General features: G+C 41.4%; 1 protein-coding gene across 1 annotated transcript in view; it reads right to left on the bottom strand.

The window, feature by feature from the left end:
- COL4A6 (collagen type IV alpha 6 chain) overlaps window positions 1-9,902 on the bottom strand; it is an 81,040-nt gene extending 71,138 nt beyond the window's left edge. Inside the window, exons 1-2 of the mRNA XM_081336298.1 lie at window positions 9,784-9,902; window positions 8,112-8,156 (exon numbers count right to left, since the gene is read on the bottom strand). Coding sequence (XP_081192424.1) covers window positions 8,112-8,156; window positions 9,784-9,885 — 147 coding nt within the window. The 5' untranslated portion in view covers window positions 9,886-9,902. The remainder of the gene's footprint in view (window positions 1-8,111; window positions 8,157-9,783) is intronic.
- Window positions 9,903-27,227: the final 17,325 nt, after the last annotated feature.

The following is a 27,227-nucleotide window of genomic DNA, read 5'->3' on the forward strand; positions in this document are numbered from 1 at the left end:
TCTTATAAAAGACGCAAAACAGCCCAAGAGGGTTTTTTTTCATGGAGAGTTAAGACCTTTCATGTTCATCTGAGCTGCCAACGAAGGACATCTGCCCAACCATTCTCACAACCATTCCTCCTCAATTGATCTGGAAATGACCTTAAAAATAACTGATCTCTGTGCTCAACAACTGTTTTGTGTTCGGAATATATTCTTAGTTTTCTAATGGGAAGGGTTTTCTTTACAAGCTTTGAATGCCTGAATTAAGCGATCCATTGCACTCCGCTGGGAAGAGAACATCGAGATATCCTCATATCACATCTGGAAAGGGAAGTGGTTTCTTTCAGGCTCCATGTTGTCAAACAAAATCAAGATCTTCAAATGCAAGACTCATTCAGTTGAAGCTTCCTGTTTCACACAGTGGGCTAACCAGATGTATCAGCTACTATGTCCTACTTTTATTTTCTTGCCACTGATCAGCACTGAACAGGATGTTACTACTTAGCTACAAAGCCTCCAGGAATTTATAATGCCTTGGTAAGGCCACACTTGGAATACTGCATCCAGTTTTGGCCACCACGATATAAAAAAGATGCTGAGGCTCTAGAAAAAGTACAGAGAAGAGCAACAAAGATGATTAGGGGACTGGAGGCTAAAACATATGAGGAACGGTTGCTGGAATTGGGGATGTCCAGTTTAATGAAGAGAAGGACGAGGGGAGACATGATAGCAGTCTTCCAATATTTCAGGGGCTACCACAAAGAAGAGAGAGTCAACTTATTCTCCAAAGCACATGAAGGCAGGATAAGAAGCAAAGGATGGAAACTAATCAAAGAGAGAAGCAACGTAGATGTTAAGTAGTGGATTCTGAAGAGTATGAATGATGCCAGGTGGATGAGTACAATCAAACAGCTCTTTATTTGGTGAACATATCTGTACTGAAGGGTTAGGGGGTACTAGCACTCCTTATATACCTTTCTGAGTCCACAGCCAGCCAATCGGATTGAACCTCTACCTCCCACCAAAATTGACTCCCGCCAGAACGGTTACAGTTCAATGCATACTGGTAGTGACTGTTATACAAGTGCTTAGGTGTTTCTTTAAACCTTAATACACAACAGTAGACCTAAGGAGAAATTTCATAACAGTTAGAACAATTAATCAGTGGAATGACTTGCCTCCAGAAGTTGTGAATGCTCCACCGCTGGAAGTTTTTAAGAAGAGACTGGACAGCCATTTGTCTGAAATGGTATAGGGCTTCCTGCCTGAGCAGGGGGTTGGACTAGAAGACCTCCAATGTCCCTTCCAACTCTTATTATTATTATTATTATTATTAATTTCACTATGGACACCACATAAGCCAGTAGTGTGGTATCTTCAACTACAGATTGCCATAATTTAACTGTGCACCATCTAAGAAGGCAATTCTCACTGATAATGTTACATCAACTTTCCGAGGCTGTGTTGGGCTACAATCCTCATTATTCTCTCTTCAGGTTAGAGAAAGAGAGAGCCAAAGAGATGACCTTGGAATAAATACCCCATGAGAATTATAAAAGATGCATTAAGCCCAGGAAATAGAAAGAGTAAGAAAGAAGATCAGATTGGTTATGACCTAATTCACTACTGTATAAGACAGACAGTAGGGAAAAACACAGGCTTTCAAGACTCTGTTACTAGAGTTTATCTCAAAAATAAAATGAAATAAAAACAGAAGAATTAAAATTCCAAAAAAGAAGTCCAATGACCTGGATTACCTTGGAGAGCTTGACAATTAAATTAGTTTAGTAATTAAAAGAGTTCGGCAATTAAATGCCCACTAGACTATTATCAATAATGACCAACAATAATGGGAATTGTAGCCAAGTGTCTAAAGTTCTAGCACAATGGTAGTAGGAGAAAAAAATATAGTATTTTATTTCTAAAATGATCATCAGGTTTATATATTTCCCTTATGTAACTTCTTGGTGTGATTTTTTTTTAAAGAAAATTCTCCAAAGTATAATCCACCAAGGCTTTTAATGTCTTCTGTTAGGGAAAGTATTTTAATCCCTTATGACATGTCACTTTTTTTTTAAGCAAAGACCTGATTTGGCCTTTGAGTATTGTGCTGAATCCTCTCCAAGAAGATCTGGGGCCAGGACTAAATTTAATTTACAATCGGTTAACATAACATGAGGTGGTGAGGATTTAGATGGAGGAGGCCCAAGAAACTCCAGGGCTGCAAACTAGAATGGGGAACCCAAAGGTGTTTTTCTAAAGGCCACTGAACTTTCTTGTTTGTTTGTTTTTCTTTGAAAACGTTCTGCAGAACTGAAGAAGCTTCTGGGATGAGAAGTGAAACGTTTTCAAAGGAAAAACAAAGCAAGCCCAATTGACGTCTTGAAAAGTACTTTTGGGTCAAAGCATGACCACCTGGTTGATTTGAGAATTTAAACTTTAAAACTTTTAGAATGGGGACGAGGAACCATTACTATCCACCCCTTCCACATTGCAACTAAAAAAATAATCAATCAATCAATCAGAATAGAGCTGAAAAATTGCTAGGCTGTAATTGCCTTGGTGGAGCAGTGAGCTAATGCCTCCTTAAGTAACACCAGCTGCCTGCAATTAGTGCAGGTTCGAGTCCCACCAGGCTCAAGGTTGACTCAGCCTTCCATCCTTCCCAGGTAGGTAAAATGAGGACCCAGATTGTTGGGGGCAATTAAGCTGACTTTGTAATAATGCCGCTTGGGGGTATGTGTGTGAAAGCCCTAATAAGCAGGCATATATACATAGAATGAAGGCTACTGCTAAGCTTGTAAGCCGCCCTGAGTCTTCGGAGAAGGGCGGGATATAAATGGAATAAAAATAAAAATAAATAAATAAATAATCTGTGGGTTATTAAAAAGCACCGTGGAGTCACTGTCTCCTTGTGAGGGTTGTAAGTTGTGTGCATTGTTCCCGGGAGGCTCTGCTTCTTTGGAGTTTACTCACTGATTAACTCTCTCCACCGTTCACCGTGGAATTAGATCCCCAAGTCCTCTTCTTTTGGGAAAAGGAAAATCATAAAATGAGTTGGAAGGAACCTTGGAGGCCATCTAGTCCAACCCCCCTGCTCAAGCAGGAGACCCTATACATTCCAGACGGATGGCTATCCAGCCTTTTGAGGAAGCACCTACAACTTCTGAAGTCAAGCCGTTCCACTGGTTAATTGTTCTCAATGGCTTAACTAAGTTTAAGTTCCCCTTTCCGGTGAAGAAGGCTTATTTCTAAGTACAGCCAAACAGGACAGACACAGTGCTTAAGGAAGGGAGAAATCAGCCTAATCGGAAGGCAGAGATTTGCGTATTAGGAACATTAAAGGGGCCTCTTGAGTCCATGCCAGATCCTTCTTTTCAAACAGCCTGTGGTTTTGTTTGGTTTGCTTTGTGAACCCTACACACACACACACACACACACACACACACACACACACACACACACACACACATGAGCTGATAGAAGCCAGTCCATATGCTATCACTCCTTGAAATGTTTCCATTCAGCCAGCCTTGTATTTTCAGCTGAAAGGCTGGGACTGATGCATCTCAACTTGCAAACTTCTCAACCTTCTTCCGTGGGAAAAGCTAAACATCTACACCAGGATGGGGGTGAGGGCCAGGGAGGGGGGGAAAAATGGGAATGTGCCAGGCAGGTGGGGAAAGGGAAGTTCCTTCAGGCCCTTTCTCTGGGACATTGGTGGTTAACAAGCCACAAATGCGGGGAATGATGGCTGACAGAGACAAGGTTTTCCTAACAGCTGTAGCAACACAAGAAATGAAGTCCATCTGGGGGCAGTTTCTTTGGCAGGACCTATGGTGACCTCTTTCCCTCCCGCCCACTTATGTACAGTATAGCCCTCCTGAACGGGTGGGGCTCTTCCTTCCATGCCCACCTCCCCACTGTGATGGTTGTGATCTGAAGCAGAACATCCAGATTCAGCCACAGTTTTGTTCCATACAGTATTAACCTTGTAAACTCTAAAGCTTCCCTCTTCCTGCTATGTATCCAAGATGGACAGTGATTAATATTTAATATTTATATGTAAGGGTGTAGGTTTATACATATGAGCAAGCAACTAAATTTCATTTTTAATAAAAAATGACAATAAAACTTCTCTCTCTCTCTCTCTCTCTCTCTCTCTATATATATATATATATATATATATATATATATATATATGTATATATATATATATATATATATATATATATATATATATATATATATATATATATATATATATATATATATATATGTCAAATGCTTGTTAACTATTTTAGATTACCTTGCTAGGCCCCAAACATGGGACAAATCTTTATTTCCTGTGTCAGCCTAACCTGAAGGCCATCGACAGGCAGTAGTCACACCAGTGACAGCTCATATTTGTATAAATTTTAAATTGCTAACAAAGAATTAAGGGAGACTGATATGCATTTCAAACTTATTAGTTTTCATCAGTCAGCCATACCCTTCTGAGATTCGAACCTGGGCTGATTGCTTATACTTATACTTATCTATCTATATCTATCTATCTATCATCTGTCTATCTCTATCTATCTATCTATCTACTTATCTATCTATATCTATCTATCTATCATCTATCTATCTCTATCTATCTATCTACTTATCTATCTATATCTATCTATCTATCATCTATCTATCTATTGATTCACTGCTTGGGGCATCTCACATCATCCCTTTTCCCTTTTCAAATTTTTATTAGTTTATAATATACAATACAAAACTACAAAAGAAAATAGGAGGAAAAAGGGAAGGGAAAAATGTGGCCAAGGGGAATAAAGAAAGAAAAGGCGTTGACTTCCAACTCCCTTTGGTGCAGTAGAATAAGATAGTAAGATCAAACCTCAACATTTTACTTTTACATAATAGTATCATGTTACTAGTCATTTCGATAATAACAAATCCATTAATTGGTAAAAGCCCAAATCAAACTTTCATTTTTCCCCACCCCAAGCACAAAAATCCAGAAGCTGTTTCCACCTGGTTATCATTCCTGTAGCCTCTTTACTACAGGTAGTGCTTGACTTACAACAGTTCATTTAGCGACTGTTCAAAGTTACAACGGTGCTCAAAAAAGTGACTTATGACCATTTTTCACACTTAGGACCATTGCAGCATCCCTCTGGTCCCGTGAACAAAATTCAGACGCTTGGCAACTGGTTCATGTTTATGACAGTCGCAGGGTCCCAGGATCACGTGATCCCCTTTTGCGACCTTCTGTCAAGCAAAGTCAATGGGAAGCCAGATTCATTTAATAACTATGTTACTGACTTAACAACGGAAAGGTCATAAAATGGGGCAATACTCATTTAACAAAAGTCTCACTTACCAACAGAAACTTTGGGCTCAATTGTGGTCATATGCCGAGGACCACCTATGTCCAGCCAAGGCCTTACACAAAACCCTTAGTTAAATCTGGGATTCTCTGGGGTTTCAAAACTGCACATTGGACTCGTTCTGTTCCTGCATTTTAAGCTACAGATTTTTATCCTTAATGGTTGTTTTGACACAAAGCAATAAGGGTGGGAGCGGGGAGATGAAAATTAATGCCTCCTCTCAAAAGAAATAAGGAAAAGGAAGGAGAGAAAGAAAGAATGAAAACAGATAGGGCAGCCAGGATGTGCTTTGAAAGGATCCAATTTTCTGGTCAACCTGATTGAATTAAACTAAATTAAGTCTGCATGTTCAATTTGTTTCTTTGCTGAATTTTATGTTGCTGGCTTTAGAGGTTGTTTATTAGATCTGTTGTTAGTACTAACAAAGAAGGAAGGAAGGAAGGAAGGAAGGAAGGAAGGAAGGAAGGAAGGAAGGAAGGAAGGAAGGAAGGAAGGAAGGAAGGAAGGAAGGGAGGGAGGGAGGGAGGGAGGGAGGGAGGAAAGAAGGAAGGAAGGAAGGGAGGAAGGAAGGGAGGGAGGGAGGGAAAGGAGGGAGGAAGAAAATGGGGAAGGAAGGAAGAATAGGAAAGGAGGGAGGAAGGAAGAAGGAAAAGGGGGAAGGAAGAAGGAAAAAGGAGGGAGGGAGGAAGGAAGGATGAGAAAGGGAGGAAGAAAAGGGGGAAGGAAGGAGGAATGGAAAAGGAGGAAGGAAAGGGGGAAAGGAAGGAAGAATGGGAAAGGAGGGAGGAAGGGAGAAGGAAAAGGGGGAAGGAAGGAAGATTGAAAAAGGAGGAAGGAAGGAAGGAAGGAAGGAAGGAAGGAAGGAAGGAAGGAAGGAAGGAAGGAAGGAAGGAAGGAAGGAAGACAGACTATGACCTGAAATCTTTCAATTTTCTACTGTGGTTAGGAGTGATTATTAAAAAAACACACAACTAAATTGCCATGGGGAGAAAATGAATTCCTAATTTCCACTGTCTGTCCCACTAATTAAGGTCACATGTTGCATATGGTAAAATAAAATGAATTTAAGAGTCTTTATGCATAATTATAGTACTGAAGCATGACATAAATACTTCGTGGAACAAAAATAAGGCAAAAAAAATAAGGATAGACTGATGGAAATTTTTGTTGATTTATGGATGTTGGTGCTTACTTTTTAAAGATTTGTCTTCCATTTTGTCTTTAATTTTTTTAAAATGTTGGTTCATTAGTAAACTATCCAGAGAACTTCACGTAGTAAGATAGCTAGGAAAGATGCAAATGTATCAATGGACAGAGGAAAATCGCTATTTTCTCCAATGGCCTTGTTCTCTCCAACAAAGGGCAAAAGACTGGCTGGGAAGGGCAATATGCCAAGTGACCAGATCTCCCATCTGTCCTTCTCTTGGAGATGCTTCCACTGGACTGAAGAGTCTTTCAAATCCCTTTGAAGTTTGCCATTCAATCTGATTGACTGATTATGTGTCATCAAGTGGCTGTCATCTCCTATTGACCACATAGACATTTTTTTCCCCATTCCAATTTATGCCTAACCTGTTGCTTCAGATAACCGCCTTGCTGCTGCTTATCCATTTCTTTTCTTCCACTCTTCCTAGCATTACAGTCTTTTCAAGAGAGCTATGTCTTCACAAAGGGATGCGGTGGCTCAGTGGGTTAGGACGCTGAGCTTGTCGATCAGAAGGTCGGCAGTTTGGCGGGTCGTATCCCGAGTGCTGCGTAACAGAGTGAGCGCCTGTTACTCGTCCCACCTTCTGCCAACCTAGCAGTTCGAAAGCACGTAAAAATGCAAGTAGGAAAATAGGGACCACTCCGGTGGGAAGGTAACAGCGTTCCGTGCGCCTTTGGCATCTAGTCATGCCGGCCACATGACCACGGAGACGTCCTCGGACAAGCGCTGGCTCTTCGGCTTTGAAACGGAGATGAGCACCGGCCCCTAGAGTCGGAAATGACTAGCACGCATGTGCGGGGGAACCTTTACCTTTACCTTTATGTCTTCACATAATGCATCCCAAGTTGGATCATTTGAGCCTGCTCATTTACGCCTCGAGTGATACTCTTTATCACTCTCTTCTTATCCTGCTTCTTCAAAGTTCTTCTCTTGCTCCTGTGATGCGCCAAAGGGAAATCTATGGCTTGCAATGACTCTGATCTTTGTAGGCATAAGGACATCCAGGCATTTGAATACCTTTTTTCAAATACTTCCAAGCTCTCGTCTTTTTTTTTTTAAAGTATAAAGAGCATTTGCAAGTATGTGTATGCTTAACCAATTCCTCGTTGACCACACAAGAAGAAATAACGGCTCCTAATGTCAATGTGGCTGTGTTTGCTACAGCCTCAATCACCTGCTATTTTGTGGAGTCTCAATGTTCATTCTATGGTCCAGACCTAGCTGCGTTACTGACCTTCCCCTGCTTCAATCAGTAGCAAAGGAATATTTATTTATTTATTTTATTTTAATTCCATTTATATCCCGCCCTTCTCCGAAGACTCAGGGCGGCTTACAAGCCTCTTAGAACAGAAGACCTGCCCTACCAACTGCATACAATCACCTTTACCCTGGAGTTTCTGTTGGACTACCCATCAACAACCTCAATCAAGGACCACAAAAACATGCATTTGAGTTCAAACCCAGAATCATACTTAAAGTCAGTGGCCAAAAAGCCACACTAAGAGAGATGCTGAAGTCCTGGGGAATCCAGAGAGACTTACCGGAACTCCATAAATTCCAGGGAATCCAGGAACACCCATTGGGCCCTAAGAGGATAAAAAAAGGAATACAGTTAAGTGCCTGTCTGTTCTTTACAGTTCTAAGTCCAGTTCATGAGGCATGTTAGCCCTAGAACAATGGATATACAATCAAGGATGGACTTGCTATAGACAATCTTTTTGCATTATTTTAGTTGCATTTTGGTTCTCAGTCACAACTAAATCTTTATGCAGATGCTTTCTGAGAGTCTCTGGATGGAGGATGGGCTATGGGTATGTCAAATGCAATTGTAAGAAAGTTTGTGAACCTTTCAAAGCAGTTCATAATCCAGCAGTACTGTAAGCTACAGTGAGATCGGTGCTTCAACTAAATCCTATTAATAGATAAAGAGATTCTGGTTTAACAAACACAGAGAACAGTCTTCCTTTCCTTCTGAGTCACACGATCAACTAACGTAGCTTTCCAATTGTGGTAAAAGTTCACACTTGTACAGTACACATAATTCTGGTAGGTCCTAAGAGATCACAGCACCTTGATACTTTGACTGGCAGGTTATGATGGACACTGTGGAAGTGGCACTCTTCAATGTTTTGTGCAGCTCTAAGAAATAACTTTTAGTGAAATACAACTAAAATAGTGTGTGTGTGTAGATAGATAGATAGATAGATAGATAGATAGATAGATAGATAGATAGATAGATAGATAGATATGGTAAAGATATAGATAGATGACATAGATGATATAGATGACATATATGAGATAGATAGATAGATAGATAGATAGATAGATAGATAGATAGATAGATAGATAAGAAAGAGAGACAGACAGACAGAGAGAGACAGAGACATGGATGATAGGTGGATGACAGATAGATGATATCATAGATGATGGATGGCTGAAAGATAGATAGATAGATAGATAGATAGATAGATAGATAGATAGATAGATAGATAGATGATAGATAGATGAGACAGAGAGAGAGAGACAGAGACAGAGACATGGATGATAGGTGTATGACAGATAGATGATATCATAGATGATGGATGGCTGAAAGATAGATACGATAGATAGATAGATAGATAGATAGATAGATAGATAGATAGATAGATAGATAGATAAACTTGATAGACAGACATAGATGAGATAGATAGATGATATAGATGACATAGATGACATAGATAGATAGATAGATGATAGATAGATAGATAGATAGATAGATAGATAGATAGATAGATAGATAGATAGATAGATGATAGATAGATAGATGAGACAGAGAGAGAGAGACAGAGACAGAGACATGGATGATAGGTGTATGACAGATAGATGATATCATAGATGATGGATGGCTGAAAGATAGATACGATAGATAGATAGATAGATAGATAGATAGATAGATAGATAGATAGATAGATAGATAGATAGAGCTGATAGACATAGATGAGATAGATAGATGATATAGATGACATAGATAGATGATAAATAGATAGATACATAGATAGACAGACAGACAGACAGACAGACAAATAGAAGATAATTGGTTAACTTTCAGTAATTTCATTACCCTGATTATGCCCAAATGACTCAGCAAAATGTAGAATTGCCACTACAGCAGAAAGAAAGAACAGGGTTGTCTTTGAAGATGTACAAGAACCCCAAAAGCATGAATGAACTTACCTTGTCTCCCTTCATTCCAGCGGCACCTGGAGGTCCTGCTATGCCCCTCTCTCCTTTCAGTCCTCTCACTCCCTCTGGTCCAGTAAAGCCTTCAATGCCCATGGGTCCTTGGTTCCCGATTAGCCCTGGTTGACCCTACAGAAGAAGGAAATCATGTTTTATTTTGTTTCTCAATAATATTTTTGCAGACCCTCCTCTTAAGCTAAATATCAGCAAATTACCAAGAACAAAATCCTCAACTGAAGGTCAATGTTCTACCTTAAGAAGAAGAGTGAAGAAGGTGGCCTTAATATGGTCGGACCTACACCAAACATAGAGCCATTAAATGCCTTTGGAGAACATCTACCGAATCTGTGAGCAAAGAAATTAGGAAGCTGCTTTCTCAGAATTTCTCAAGATGTAAAGAGTGTAAGAAAGATGGTCTCTTGACAGAAATATATATGATCTGTTGCCAGGATGACAAGGGATAAAACAGATTTTAAACCACAACAGACAGATAATATTCAGAAGTGGCTCAGACAGATACCTCCTAATTCACTGAACTACGAGGAGAAGAAGCCTTCCAAACTTGGCTTCCATCCCAGACCTTGGGGTAGGGTGGATGAAACTCCCTCGGTTATAACATTTGTGTTTTGATAGGTTGCTTGGATTGCAATTTCTTTTAATTATTTTCTGAGAGCCAGCTTGGTATAGTGGTTAACAGAAACAGAAATAGAAATTGGGAGACCATGAGTTCTAGCCTTGCCTTCGGGCTGAAGCCAGCGGGGACACCTTAAGCCAGTCACTTCTCTCAGCCCCTGTTAAGAAAGCAAGGGCAAACCGCTTCCAAAACTATTGTCAGAATAATTGAGGCAATTGCCAGGAATAAAACACTTGAAGTTAGGCACGCACACACGCACACACACACACACAGCACATTTATGTAGTTATTTTTGTAATTTGATCCAGTCTACTGTATTAAATTTTGTTTTCTTTATGTTGTTCTTCATTTCTGGGGAGATGCCCAGAGTTGGTTGGCATCAAAAGTGAGTACGTAAATAAATATAATGTTCTCTGGGGTCTCAAGAGAACAAAGCTAGACGCCAACCATTTACATTTTTGAAAAGGTAGCTTTCAGGTGAACTCTTCAATCCAATTTAAAAAGAAAAGAGGCTCCAGCTAAACTTTAAAAATGAATCACCAGTTTGAAAACTGTCCAACAATCGTCTTCTTTGCAGGTTTTCCAGCTTAGTCTACTACAGAAAAAGCACCTCATGACCTATCCACTATCTTCTTTAAGTGACCAGACACAAAAGAGGACCTCCCAATGACACTGGCAGATTCTAAAAATAGAAAGTGATATTTATTCTGCTACTTCTTGGGACCATCAACTGGTTCTTCATCATCATCATCATCATCATCATCATCATCATCATCATTATTATTATTATTATTATTATTATTATTATTATTATTATTATTATTATTATTATTATTATTATTATTATTATTATTATTATTAAGACAAACTCAAAACCTCCGAGCTGAGATAGCCAGCAAAACTCCCCAGTTGTCTTTGAAAGGGTTTGCTTTGCTTCCAAGTTTATGAATTATATCATCAAAACAAAGACTCAAGCAGCGTGAAAGAAAGAGCCCCCCACCCCAATCCTCTGAATGAGTTAATTTTATTCTTTTCGGCTGTAATAACATTGTAAAACAATTTGGAACACTAGCTTGAAAGGCCAAGAAGAAAACTCCGCAAAGCTGCAACATATGGATCACATACAGAGTTCTGAACTATCCACGGAGAACATGCAAGTTCTCCCTGCATTAAATCTTTTTTCCATGCTGGCAGAACAGCATGAAAAGAAGAAAAATAAAACAAAGAAATCAGCTCCCTCCTCCTCCTCCTCCTCCTCCTCCCTCCTCCTCCTCCTTCTTAAAAAAAATCAGAATCCGGAAGCTACTAGAATAACTGTGATGACACAACATCTCTGGAAGGACAGGGGCAAAACTTTTGAGCTGGATTATTTTGTGTGTGGAAAATAATTTCGTACCCTTATTCTGTTTCTTTCCGGAAGGAGGAGGAGGAGGTGGAGGAGGAAGAAAGAGAGGGAGGGGAGAGGAAGGGAGAGGAGAGGAGAGGAGAAGAGAGAGGGGAAAACATTGTATCATGAAGTGTTGTGAGTGTGGTAGAGAGCTCTGGAGAGTCAAAGGAAGGACCAGGAGACCAAATGTGGCCCGTGCGTGTCTTTTTTTTTCCTTCCAGGAGAAAAGACATGGACTTTATTACGTTGAACATCTCTGCAATGCTACAGTCCCCCCAAATTAGAAAACTGCACAGATGTGAGTTTACTAGCAGATCTCTCTGTGGGGGGGGGGGCAGAAATTAATTGTGGGATCTAGTATTCTATCTAGTGCATGGAAAGAAAAGAAGAACAAATGGACCAATCTGATTACTTTAGACCTCAAACTAACACTTCAGGCGATCTCGATTCTATCTCTTCTGTTAATGCAGCCCGTTAATTACCTTTGCTAAAATTGATCACCCTGAGCAGGTCAGAAAGATGGAGCAAGCACCAAGATCTTCTTTGGGGCTGCTTCTCTCCCCCTCACACCCCCCTTTCCCCCCCCCCTTGCAAGCTCTTGTGCCACCAGGGAGGATCAAACCCAAATTGTTTAAAAAACATCAGAGGCAGTGAAGATACCTCGAGGCCAGCCGGAATGCAGATAACGTGCAATTATACCAGATCCTATCCACGGATTTGTCAGATTAGCAAAGTCTAAGAAGTGCTTGTTACCTTCTCCTTAATTGAGAACAAAAAAACGAGGCTTTGGAATGACTGGAATTAGAGAAATGTAAAGAATCCACCCTTTGTTTTCAGAAGCAGGAACGGTGTGGCATGGCTTTTAGAAGCAACTGCAACCAACCTCAGGGGCAGTACAGCTTAAAATCCAACCTTGGGAAAATTAATTGTATGCAGATGAACCTTCTTCTATTGCTAGTAATAAATAGCCTCTGATAATAGTTGTGGTTCTCATCCCTGAAACCACTTATACGTCACCTTGCATTAGCCAATCACAATGCAGCACAGGAAGCTCCATAGCAGGTGGTGTTTCTTTTTTTAAAAAAAAATTCTTCCCTTTTTTTTGCAATAAAGGCATAAGGAACATCTGTTCTCCTTTTTCTGATAGAACTTTTATTTACTGTCTAAATTCAGGAGAGACCCATCAACTTCTGTTTCTCACCTCAAATGCCTTTTTTCAGGGTCTATGTTTCTAAATTTCCTTGAAAAAAAATTGTCTAGAAAACTTTTGTCAACAATGAACTTGGCCCGTATCCCGCCACAAGTCCCATCGTAGCCAGAAATCCTAAGAGAATTGCAGTTTTGGACAGCACGGAGGATATTTTTGCAAACTGCTTTCCAGTATATCTTTCTTAATTTAGACCTCCCCTCCCACCTTGCCAACTGCACTGCACTGAAAAATTCAAGCAAATACTTGTATCTGAGTTCTCCGGTGGACAAACAGTAACTTATTCCCAAGAAAAATGAACAGTGACTGAAGTGGGGAGTGGGCCACTTGAGGCTCACTAGTTCTTTTGAATGTCGTCTCCAATCGGTCTTAGCAACATGGCCAACATTGATGGATCCTGGGAATTGTAAACAAGGGCAAAAATCAATGGATGGGCCTCTCAAGATCCCAACCTCAGACAAGATTAGTCTTGATGTCTGGCTTGATCCTTGGCTGGACCCACTTTTGTCTCCCAGCTGTTATGCAAGTCACTTTTCACTCTGCTTAACAACTAATTCCTACAAACTGTCGAAATACTAGTTCAGCTGTATTACTACGATAAAAAGGTAAAGGTAAAGGTTCCCCCGCACATGCGTGCTAGTCGTTTCCGACTCTAGGGGCCGGTGCTCATCTCCGTTTCAAAGCCGATGAGCCAGCGCTTGTCCGAGGACGTCTCCGTGGTCATGTGGCCGGCATGACTAGACGCCAAAGGCGCACGGAACGCTGTTACCTTCCCACCGTAGCGGTCCCTATTTTTCTACTTGCATTTTGACGTGCTTTCGAACTGCTAGGTTGGCAGAAGCTGGGACGAGTAACAGGCGCTCACTCTGCTACGCGGCACTCGGGATTCGACTCGCCAAACTGCCGACCTTCTGATCGACAAACTCAGCGTCCTAACCCACTGAGCCACCGCGTCCCCCCATTACTACGATACTCCTCATCTTTCCTATAACCTGTCCTTATCTCCTTATGACTATAACTTGATGCTTGTATCTTACAATTTATATTTTTGTTTTGTACCCTAGTATGATTTATATTGTTTGCTTAGCTCAGGGGTAGGCAACCTTGGATCTTTTATGACTCGTGGACTTCAACTCCCAGAATGCTGGCTCAGGAAGTTGAAGTCCACCAGTCATAAAAGAGCCAAGGTTGCCTGCCCCTGGCTTAGCTAGTACTCTATGACTATCTCTAAGTGTTGCATCTTATGGGTTTATGATGAAGTGTTGTATTTCACGATTTATGATGAATGTATTTCATCTTGTATATGATCATGATTACCACTATTGTATGTATTACTTGTATGTAATAATAATAATAATCATAATCATAATCATAATCATAATCTTACATTTTAAGGAGATACCTGGTTGATACCTAGGATGCTGGCAGCAACCCGTGTCAACCATTAATGCCAGTCAATTTGAGTGTTCAGTTGACTGAGTTTCATGTTTTATGAATAAAAGTTTTATAATGATGATGATGATGATGATGATGATGATGATAATGTTGGAAGGGACCTTGGAGGTCATCTAGTCCAACCCCCTGCTCAGGCAGGAAACCCTATACCATTTCAGACAAGTGGCTGTCCAGTCTCTTCTTAAAAACTTCCAGTGTTGGAGCACCCACAGCTTCTGGAGGCAGGTTGTTCCACTGGTTAATTGTTCTCACTGTCAGGAAGTTTCTCCTTAGTTCTAGGTTGCTTCTCTCCTTGACTAGTTTCCATCCAACCACACTTGGCCAATAAAGAATTCTATTCTATTCTTATTTATTTTGCTCGATCCATGTCTCAGTTCTTGCTTTTCCTTTCCTTCCTTCCTAGCTTCTCCTTATCTCTCCAACCAGAAACTGTCTGAATTGGATGCTTCCGCTTACCATGTCACACTTGGATATGGTCCCTTGCAACATTTGGAGACACCATTTTTCACTATGGCTAGACACGGCAGGACGTTTAGGAGCTGAAGAATAAATTGCACAGTACATCCGAGCTTCCAGAGATAAAAATGGCTAAGTAGTTTAGAAGGAACAACAAAGGTGGCATCCCTGTTGTCCTTTAGCAGCTGCTGTCGCAGAGGCACAGACACTTTAGTCTGTCTAAAACAGGGGTGTCAAACTCAATTTCATTGAGGGCCGCATCAGCGTTGCAGTTGCCCTCAGGGGGGTGGGTGGGTGTGGCCAGGGTGGGCGTGGCCTACTGAGTGGGCATGGCTAGAGTGCATATGGCCTACTGGATGGGCGTGGCCAGCTCTACATCGTTTGCATCAAGGGTGCCTATGGGGGCCTGGGCAGGAGTGGGACAGATCGGAGGGTCTCTGGCAGAAGGAGGGTCTCTGGGCCAGGGCCAAGGCAGTGGGGGCCATTTCCTCACTGTTTCCAGGATGGCTTCGCGGGCCACATGAAACCACTATGCGGGCCGGATCCGGCCTCTGGGCCTTGTGTTTGACATGTCTGGTCTAAAAGTAGAGGGGAACACCTAAGATGACATACACCAGAACAAGAAGAAAACACAGTTTTAGGCAGGGCTGTTGTTGCACATGCTTTGCACATCCTTTCTGGGCTGTCTGTTCTAGAGGGATGAGAACACCATGAATTGCACATGTGATGAAACAAGTGCTTTGGACAGTCGATTTGAAGGACAACATTTGATTCTTGCCATCCATCTTGGCCTGTCAACTAATAGAATGTATAATTCATGGCCCTGATCACTCTCGTCTTAAGTTTAGCTTGAACCTTTTCCTTCTTGGAGAGGACCCAGAACAGAGTGTCCAGCCTTGGCAACTTTAAGACTTGTGGACTTCAAATCCCAGAATTCTTTCTGAGACTTCAAGTCCACAGGCCTTAAAGTTGCCAAGGTTGGAAAGCCCTGTTCTAGAAGAAGGCTTTAAGAAGAAAAGGGATTTATAGGATCTCACCCTAGAGGAGCTATTGCTGTTACGTCTTGAGAGAGGATACACACCTCACCATTTAAAAGGGTTGCTCCACACAGCACTCTTGCTCACTTGTGTATTTCTCTCTGTCTCTCTGTCTCTCTCTCTTTCCCTCTCTCTCTCTCTCTCCCTCCCTCCCTCTCTTCCCCTTCTTCACGCATCCACACACACATACTTCAGTTTTGGATGAAGACAGCCAACACTCCAACTATCCCTTATAAGGTATGTGCCCTGCAGAAGAGATTTAAATGTTTGTCTGGTCTACTTCAGTTCTGAGGAGAGATCATTTACGGTACACCCATTTTATCATTCCCCAAGCCAATCGCTTGCAAGGAACTGAGTTTCTTAAATATAATGAACAATGCTTGAGTAGTGACTAAGCTAACTAAAATATAGTCAGAGGTAAAAGATTGCCAAATGTAAAACATGGGTTCTTTGGGCATTTTTTTCCTACTGTAGCTCTTATAAAGCTTTTTATCTTGCACTCTCCTTATGCACATTTTTTCTCCTCACTCTATGTCCTTTGAGGTGTTGGTTTCTGGTGGGCAAGGAACTTTTCTGGCTGGGAATTGACCAGGTTGACCTCACTATATATGGTCATGTTCAGGCAATCCCATTTATTTCAGGGTGTCCAGCCAGTGGATTTAACATGGAGCAGCCTGAGTAAACTCACTCTCAGTGAGCTCTCAGTCCTATCCTCAGTGGCATGAGTTCTGCTTAATTAATTAAATTAAATGTATTAGATTTGTTATGGTGTCCCACTCCAGAAAACTGATGAAATTGCAGAGGGTTTATAGCACAGCAATAGGCTATGTGGCTCCTAAGCAGAAGGGCTTACAGTCAATCCCAGGTATCCACACAATGTAAAAGACCTTGATATCTACTTTCAGAGTCCACCAGCCTTCTTCAAGTTGTTCTCAATACATATTACACAACTTCCAATGCTGGTGAGGCATGCAGAGGTCTTTGGGTCAATGTATTTGGAAAACATCTGGTAATGAAGCAGACCATGCTAGGCTGGAATAATAATACGAGTTATAAGCAGCTTCTTATCATACTAAAAATGCATAATTATAGGAGAAGAAGAGGCAGACCCTGGGGTTGGAGTCAAGAGAGGACTCAGCCTAGAATCCTTACGTGTCAACAAAGGCTCCAAGTCCAACCTCCCTTGAATTCTGTTGACTCTTATCTAGCGCCAAATTTAATGCTGACCATTAGTTGAGTAGAATCTTAGATGTAGGCTTGAGCAAAAAGTATGCGCCTGGTTCTATCCACCTGACAATAATTAATCTACAGAAGTTATTCCCCCTCCCAAACTGTAACAGGCTGTACGTTTGATGGCTTTAAGATTAGAAAAGTTAATGGAGGATAGGTTTATCAAAATCTAGAAAGACTCTACTTTGCCAAAAGCAACAGATTAAAAAAAGTGCCACTATTCATTGAATTCTTATCACACTTTTTTTTTCCTGGCCAGAGAAATTGCAAAATTGCATTCATGATACACAATGTGGTTTGTCTCATGTGTTATATAGTGTATCTTGGAGAATTTAGCCAGAGTGACGTATAGCATGGATTAGGGCTTTATGAGTCATTCAAATTCCTCAAATTCTGGCTCATTAAATCAGTTATGGATAAGCAGACTATTGCTTCATAACTGTGCAAGTCCAGCCCCTGTTTCTGTCACTCATATTTGATGGAATTCACTTGTCTGAGCAGTGAAAATGGCCTCTTTCTCCAAGCCAATTTTCTATGCTGCTACAGTACAAACCGAACCTCATTTCTTCCTCCGTAATCGATTAATATAATGTTCATGTCTTTGGAACACTCAGGTGTAGCCAATTGTCTCTCAGATTAAAGCATCTTAGAAGAAAACTAGGACACTCTTTAGATAGAAATTCAAATAATAGGAAGGAAGGAAGGAAGGAAGGAAGGAAGGAAGGAAGGAAGGAAGGAAGGAAGGAAGGAAGGAAGGAAGGAAGGAAGGAGGAAGATGGTAAGGAATGAGGGACGGAAGGAAGGAAGGAAGGAAGGAAGGAAGGAAGGAAGGAAGGAGAGAGAGAGAAAGGGAAAGGGAAGGAAGGCTTTTACCTCTTCCTGGCTATCTAAGCTTAGCCCGTGGCATTTTCTTCCTTTCCCACAAGTCATAAAAGGGCCAAGTCTGAAGACCCCTGAGCTAGGTAGAACCAGCCTCTTTTGACCCTCACTCAGTTTCCTAGAGACTGTATTCAGCTCTGAAAGCAACATGGGTAAGGTGGGGGGGGAGGAAGGAAAATGGGGAGGGGTAGTACAAGTTAACTCCCAGCGAGAAGCAAAGGGTGTGGCATTTTCACCTTCCTCATTGGTTTTCCAAAAGAGATGCCAGAGTCTACTGCACAATAACACTTTCAAACCTAAATGTAGCTTTTAGCCCCAAGGGGAGGTGTGTGTGTGTGTGTGAAAATCCGTCTTACTGAAATAAACATGCTTAGTCAGTAAGTCCTCCTGAACTTGCTGGAGACAAACTTTTAAATAAATGCCACGCTTCCAACTGTAGCCTTATTCCAAATAGATCCTTCCTAGCTCCGCTAAATCCCTCTTCCCAATCTGCTGCCAGCAGGTACATCAGGACGAAAGGCAGTGCCATCGTTGAGCCCCAGAATTATGGCTATACGTTGTTGTGATCGTAAGACGAAACATTGTGTGACCGGATTTGAAGTTAATGAAACTGGATTTGAAGTTAAGCAAATGCCACAGTCATTAAGGAAATTCATTCTCCCCAATGGGCTTTTTTTTTTGCCAGAAACTGGAAAAAAGCTGGGAAACTGCCCCCCCCCCAAAAAAAAGATCACAACTCACATTCATGTGACTGTGGGACGCTGCAAAGGACCATAAAAGTGAGCCAGTTGCCCAAAATCCAATCATGGGACCACAAGGTGCATCTATATGCAGCCCTAACTCCGAAAACAGGACACAAGTAGCTCTAGAGAGATCTATCTATCTTTCTTTCTTTCTTTCTTTCTTTCTTTCTTTCTTTCTTTCTTTCTTTCTTTCTTTCTTTTTCTTTCTTTCTCTCTCTCTCTCTCTTTCTTTCTTTCTCTTTCTTTCTTTCTTTTTCTTTCTTTCTTTCTTTCTTTCTTTATTTTCTTTCATTTTCTTTCTTTCTCTTTCTCTTTCTTTCTTTCTTTCTTTCTTTCTTTCTTTCTTTCTTTCTTTCTTTCTTTCTTTCTTTCTTTCTCCGACTGGACTTTCTCGTTTTGCTAGAAGACGTTTTGCTTCTCCTCCAAGAAGGTTCTTCAGTTCTGACTAAATGGTGGAGAATATAAATCCTTCCATTCTCCACCATTCAGTCAAAACTGAATAAGCTTCTTGGATGAGAAGCGAAACAACTTCTAGCAAAACGAGAAACTCCGCTCGCCTTTTGAAAGGAAGCGCCTTTTGAGTTCTCTGCAAAGGGCGTCAAAGAAGAGAAACTCTTACGAATCTCCTGGAAGTCACTGGTGCTTTGCTATTGGGTGAGGAGCACAACAGAGCTGTGTTGTGTGTGAAGACAGTAGAGAGGCCGTGTTCCTTGTCTGTCATGTAAGTCATTGTCCAACTTGATAGAGCCTCATGAGATTGTCTGAAGACCAAGGCCCTTGGATTGGGCAGCCTTTGCTCCATCCCTTTCTGAGCTCAACCCAGAAGAAAATTCCACCCAACCTAGGGTTCCCTCTTCCAGGCCTTCTCCAACTGCATGTCCTCACCCATTCCTTGTTTGTAAAGAAGCCTCAGAACCTTGCTGTAATTGTAACTGGAGACTACAATGCCTGTGCTCTCGTGGAACTAATAAGCTGTAATTACAGCAAAGTCCCATGATCAGAATGACCAAGGGACGGATTTGAGAACGGGAAAAAAAACCTCTCTTCTCTAATGGCGGCAGACAAAGCATCAAAAGATCTGAGTTCCTCATATAGAATTCTCACTGGAAAAGGTTTATAAAATCATCAGCTCATTCCAGGGACACTTGTCATCATTTCAATAAAGTCCCTGGCCCTTTAAAAAAAACAAAAAACTATGTGCCTGTATTAACACTCCCAAAGGCTGTTTGTTCATCTGTTGATATAAAGTGCATGTCCTGTCTGCTTAATCTTTGATAGACAGCCCCAATTGTTTCCAAAATCCCCTACAACAAAGAGCTAGAAGGTCTATGGTTAAGTTGAGACCCATCATTCAATGGGACTTCCTGTCCCTCTATGACTGGAATTCACGAGTGTGCAGAATATTCAATTGTGTATCAGGCTGGAGCTTAAGCCAGGCCCTTTGTATAACCACATCTGAGGTCTGGTCAAAGATTTCACCTGTCAAGATTTTATATTCATTTGCTGGTTGACGAGAGGCAGAAGGAAATACAGCTGCCTCAGATGGCTGGGAGCTACTGTGCAACTATCAGCAATATGGCTCTCTGATCACAAGATAAGCATCTCATCTGGGACTTTCCGTAGCTTCAGGGAGGTTGATATGGGCCATCAAAAAGCTGCTCTCCCAAATAATAATAGTAAAAAAAGTAATTCAAGAAAACAAAAAGTCAACAGTGTTTAGAGAACAACCATGGAAAAAGGAGAACCTCTTCAATACTTAGTACATAATATTATTATACAAGGGCTCCTGGTGCAAACAAAGGCTTTGAAGAGTTCAAAGCTATGTTTCAGTTATGTCAATATTCCTCCCTACACACCCCAAAAGAATGTGAAGTATTCTTGAGCACTTTCAGAAGAGAGCTAGGAGAAATGGATGGAAAATTAGACGGACCAAAGAAGAAGATCTCTGATGAATCCAGTCAAGGGGTTTAGGTGGTCTCAGAATAGGGGTCTCCAACCTTGGCAACTTGGAGACTTGTGAACTTCATTTCCCAGAATTCCCCCACCAGCACAGGGATTTTAAAAAGAAATCTTATTTTTAACCTGCTTGAGAATGTCTACATATTTTTTCTTGGCAGTGCTTTTAATGTTCTCTGTAAACTGTACAATGTAAACGGTAAAGAACCAGTTTGGTCTCTAGTAGTGAAGGCACCAGCCTAGAAAACGGGAGTGCGTGAGTTCTAGTCCCGCCTTAGGCAACAAAGCTGGCTGGGTGACTTATTTATTAATTCAGCGACTTCTGTTATCATGGCTACTTCCTAATATGCATTCTTCCATCGTTAAGAAATCTCCCTAACTGATGACTTTTTGTTTCTTAAAAGAAAAGAAAAAACGTATAGGTGTTGCTTGATATTGTCCCCTGGGATTTAGCATAAAGCTATGGTGGCGAACCTATGACACGCGTGCCACAGGTGGCACGCAGAGCCCTCTCTGTGGGCACATGTGCCATCGCGCCAGTCCTAGCCCTTCAGCTGGGTTTTATAAAACCTTTTCGCTTTAGTCCTCCGCTGCCGTGTGCCAAAAAAAAGGGGGGGTCAATCAATCAATCAATTTCAACTTCTCGCTGGAAAAAAAAATCTTGCAAAGTTGGAATTGGATTGAACTTTTTAGTCCCACCCAGTCTGCCATTACCACCGCAGCCACGCCCACCCAATGGGCCACACCCACCCAATGGGCCACGCCCACCCGGCACCCAACTATACATAAGTGGGTTTTGGGTTGCAGTTTGGGCACTTGGTCTATAAAAGGTTCGCCATCACTGGCATAAAGCATGGAAAAGCCAGAGAGGTTAAAAAGAGGAACGAAAGACAAAATAACCACCCACATTATTTGAGCTGTGTTATAATTAAAGAAATGCAAGAACAGACACTTCTCTGAAAGAGTTTCATTTAACCTCTTTCCTCCTCAGAAAGAGATGTTAGGGGCAAAGTCTATTTGATCAAACTGAGTAAGTTTTTACAAGAATACACACGTGCTCACCCAATCTTCCTACTTATTCAAAAGATACACAACCTCATAAATTGACATTCCAGTTGAGATGCTGTGGCACTGTTGATAAGATGATCAGGTGACTGGAGGCTAAAACATACAAAGAACGGTTGCTGGAATTGGGTATGTCTTGTCCAAGGGGTAGGCAACCTTGGCTCTTTTATGACTCGTGGACTTCAACTCCCAGAATTCCTGAGCCAGCTATGCTGCCAGTCCACGAGTCATAAAGGAGCCAAGGTTGCCTACCCCTGGTCTAGTTTAATGAAGAGAAGGACTGGGGTGACATGATAACAATGTTCCAATATCTCAGGGGCTGCCCCAAAGAAGAGGGAGTCAAGCTATTCTCCAAAGCACCTGAAGGTAGGACAAGAAGCAACGGATGGAAACTAGTCAAGGAGAGAAGCAACCTAGAACTAAGGAGAAACTTCCCGACAGTTAGAACAATTAACCAGTGGAACAACCTGCCTCCAGAAATGGTGAATGCTCCAACACTGGAAGTCTTTAAGAAGAGACTTTCACTGTTCACTGTTCTGAAATGGTATAGGGTTTCCTGCCTGAGCAGGGGGTCGGACTAGATCACGGGTTGGCAACCCACAGCTCTGAAGCCACATGCGGCTCTTTCAGCCTTCTCCTGCGGCTCCCAGTTTGCAGAGAGAGAGAAAGACAGAGACAGGCACTTGTGCTACCCTTCTCTCTCTCTCTCTCTCTCTCTCTCTCTCTCTCTCTGTGTGTGTGTGTGTGTGTGTGTGTGTGTGTAACTCAGCTGTCCTCCGAGAAGCTGACAAGCTTATTGGGCAGGGCTCCTGCATCTGCTGCATCTGCACAGGAAGCAGCAAAAAGCAGCAGCTCTCAAGGGCAGGAGAGCCAGCCCAATAAGAATGTCTGTCAGCTTATCCAGAACAGCGTGAAGCCAGCCTGCCAGGTGAGCAGAAGATCGGAGAGAGAGAGAGAGAGAGAGAGAGAGAGAGAGAGAGAGAGAGAGAGAGAGAGAGAGAGAGAGAGAGAGAGAGAGAGAGAGAGAGAGAGAGAGAGAGAGAGAGAGAGAGAGAAGGGAAGTGCAAGTGCCTCTCTCTCTCTCTCTCTCTCTCTCTCTCTCTCTCTCTCTCTCTCTTTCTCTCTCTCTCTCTCTCACACACACACACACACAACACTCAAACACACTGAGTGGGGGAAAAGGACTGCCAGACCAAGGGCAGAAAGAGAAAGGGAGGGAAAGAGAGAGAGAGAGAGGGAGAAAGGAAGGGAGGGAGGGAGGGAGAGAGAGAGAATATGAATATATGTGGTTGTCCTTACTGGACTTTTAATAAAGAACGTTTAATGAAATATTTTGATGTTGTTTTTAATTAAGAGGTGAGGTATGGGGATAATTATGCTGTATTTAAAGATGGTAGATAAGCTACTAAAATTGTTTTTACCTGTTGGGATGAAGAAGGAGAAAGGGGGGGATTTTTTCTCCTCTTTCTCCTGTTCTTTTCTTCCCCCCCCCCCCCGCAATTTTTTTTTCTTTTCTATTTTTCTGTTTGTAGTTTTTATAGTTTGCACCGGCTTTTTATTTCATAAATACGAGGTGGGCTCAAAGAGACATTTGAGTATTTTATTTGAAAGTAACCTTTAACCCAGCGTCTTTTTTTGTTTTTTTGGAGTTCAGAATGCTTTTGTTGCATGCAGAAATAAAAATTTGCTTTCTTTGTAGCAGTTCGTTGATTTCATAAATGCAGCACGCTATATTTTTTTATACATAGCATAAAGGTAAAAAACAATATATGCCGTGTTATCTTCATTTTAGATGTCAAAAGGGTTTTGCGGCTCCCAGTGTTTTTGGCGGGAAACGAGTCCAGGTGGCTCTTTGAGTGTTTTAGATTGGCTAACCCTGGACTAGATGACCTCAAAGGTCCCTTCCAACAACATCATCATCATCATCATCATTATTATTAAACTTTTATTCATTAAACATGAAACTCAGTCAACTGAACACTCAAATTGACTGGCACTAATGGTTGACACGGGTTGCTGCCAGCATCCTAGGTATCAACCAGGTATCTCCTTAAAGTGTAAGATGTTCCGAGTAGCGCAGTTTTTTGTAGCTTTGCTGGAGTTATTGCAGGAAGCTGCAATTTCTTGATGTATTTTGCAAAGTTTTTGGACGTAGTTCCCAGTGCCCCAATGACAATGGGTGTCAGTGTTACACGTTTCATCCATAATCGCGCAGTTTCGATGGCCAGGTCGTGGTTGTTGTTGTTATTATTTTTATTATTATTCATCCCATAATTACTAAAAAAGGGGGATAGCATTCCTGACAGAACAATTATTCATTCCCCATGAATTTCCTCAGCTAAAAAGGCTGGAAAGAGACTTGTAGCCTAATCTCATCATTTCAAACTCAGCCCACACCTTCACTCATGTCCAGCAAACTTCAAACTCGACACTCGATATCCAAGCCAAATCTTTCTAGACCATTTGGAATGCTATACCCTGGGTTAGCATAGGCTTCTAATTCAAGGTACATGTTTGATACCAATGCATTCCAAAAGAGGTTAAGCCTTCAGAGAAAGAAGTCCCTAGTAGGAGATGGAACTGAAACATGGTTTATGGCAATATTAGTGTTGTCAGACTGGATACCTGTCTGAAGGACACCCACATCAAGGATGAACATCCGTGTCCTCAGTCAAGCAAAAGTCAATTTGAGAGCTGGATTGGTGTAGCAGTTAAGGTGCTGGTCTAAAAACCAGGACACCAAGAGTTCTAGTCCCATTTTAGACATGAAGAACACTGGTTGGATAACTTTGGGCCAATCACCAGGAGTTGGTAAGTTCTAGTCCCACCTTAGGCATGAAAGCCAGCTGGGTGACTTTGGGCTAATCATACTCAGCTCAACTCATCTCACAGTGTTGTTGAGGCCAAAGCAGGAAGAGGAAGGAATATTAGGTACGTTGAGTTGTTTATACAGATAATAAAGGTGGGAGGGAATAAAAATCCAATAAATAAAAATAAACTTGCAATCAGGACAGAGGCAACAGATGCCCTTCACTCATCTCATCAAAGCTAAGGGCTGGAGAAGATTCACAGCAGCCAAGTAGCTGCATGAACAGGAAACAATTTGAGTACTTGAGGTCTTGGAGAAATGTACCTGTTGGAAGGTAGGTTATTTTCCCCACCCCTAAGAAAGTCTGTGAGATAGGTGGTGCTGAGAGGGATGGACTTCAAATCACCCAGTGTGAGAGACTGCAGGGAGTTGGGAGGCTAATGGAAAGAATGTTAAACATAAACAACCTAGAGATAGGAAAGGAGCCACTGGTAGCTTATCTCATAAATGGCCACTAAGTCCAGATGGTAAGAAACATTCAAACATTCCGAGAATCTCTGCCTTAATGAACTCCTTAAATAAGGGTGGGAAATTCCTCTGGCAGTTTCCAAGACTCCATATTTACCTCTAATTTACCTCTATTTGTATAAAGACTATACAAATCTCAGGCCCCAACCAAGATCAACACCAGGTCAATCTTCCAAGCTGAGTTTTTCATTGTTTCACACTGTTGAGTCAAAATCTTCAGACTGAAGATTCTACTCTCTGCATCTACAATACATTCTGTGAACTAGTAAAGAGGTTGTCTCTACAATACCCTCCTTCTGTCACAGGGGACATCCAGAACAGAGTTGTCTCTGACTCCTTTGGAGCACACATTTTGGAGCACAATCTCCTGGGAAGCTACCTCCTTACTACAAACCATTACATCAAACTTGGATAGTTTTTATTTTCTTAAAATTGCCCAGCTATCTGGAGCTGGTTTTCCTCAAAGGGCCAAAACCCAATAAAGCTTCCAGAGCTGGACAGCCTTAGAATATGAGACTCTACACTTGTAACCCAACACCAACATCACTACACACTAGCATTTGGGTTGAGAAAGAGGGACTGGCCCAAAGTCTCACACGGATCTTCTGTGGCTAAAATTGGGGTTCCCCACTTTTAGCCCAACACTTCACTACTATATCACAAATGGCTGTCTTGGAGGCTAAGCAAATATACAACAATGGTGTTCCACAACTAGGTGTCAGTTTGATTGAAAATGGTCAACAGTAACACTAGCAACAGTGGACTTGGAGTTCCTCTTTTGAGGAAAGGCACTCTTGATCTTGATTTGTTAGTATTAACAAAAGTTTTCACAAGACATTCTGTCTAGATTTTGGACCAGATATGGAATTACGGCTCATTTGAAAATAAAAGCAAAAACTTCCAGTTTATTCCTCAGAAGAAAAAGGAAGAATGTACAACCAAAGTTGCAGGTCAAAGACCCTGTAGAAATCATAATTTCCTATCCTGGCCTAGATATGTGCAGTGAAGGACCCTCTTTATTACTTCCTGTCTGGTGTAGCAAACGATAAAAGCCACATTTGTGAATTGTCTAGAAAATTGCTACTAATGACTGAGGGATAAACAGACTAAGTGGCTGGATAAACAACTGCAGTGGATTAATAGGTCACTTTTAATTGTACCCTGACTTCCTCTCTCTTTTTTTTTTTCTTTCAATAGGTCCAGGAGGATGCCTTCAAAAACTCCCGGGGTGAGTAGAATCTTCTAGAATACAGTTTCAGCCCATTCCCAGTTCAATTTGAATCCCAATTATTGATTCTGTAAAAAGTGAGCAAGGAAAAAAAAGGTTACAGGTAGTTCTTGTTTAACAATGGTTTGTAGTTATGACAGTGATTTAAAACATAACTTTATAATCAATCCTCTCATATCTGACCACCTCAAGTCTGTAAAGCAAAAGAAAATTGAAGTAAGATCATAAGCATAGTTGTGGTTTTGCTTAACAACCAAGTTGCCAGTCCCAATTGAGGTTGCTAATGAGGGCTACCTGCTCTGAAGAATGATACAGAAACACACAGTGTAACCATCTATTTACAGATAAATTAAAAAGGTTTGTAATCCGATATAGCAATAGCCCTTAGACTTATATACCACTTCACAGTACTTTACAGCCCTCTCTAAGCGATTTACAGAGTCAGCCTGTTGCCCCCAACAATCTGGCTCCTCTTTTATCAACCTCAGAAGGATGGAAGGCTGAGTCAACCTTTGAGTGGGTCAGGATCGAACTCTTGGCTGGGGCAGAATTTGCCTGCAATACTGCATTCTAACTACTGTGCCACCATGGCTCCATGCAAGATATCATTTCTTGTTAGGAAATACGTAACAAGAAGTGGAAAATGTGCTTTAAAGCAACAATTTCAATCAACAATGCCTACCAAGGGACACACTGGTTCCCCTAACTAAATTTCTGATGCTAAAGATGCAAAATTGGTGTCTGGATCTTCAAAAAATATAGTTTACTTCTCCCAACCACCAAGACAACGAAGTCACAAACAGCAGGAATCTTGTCATTTCTTC

This window comes from Vipera berus, assembly GCF_964194415.1.
Source record: "Vipera berus genome assembly, chromosome: 11".
NCBI classification, from domain to species: domain Eukaryota; kingdom Metazoa; phylum Chordata; class Lepidosauria; order Squamata; family Viperidae; genus Vipera; species Vipera berus.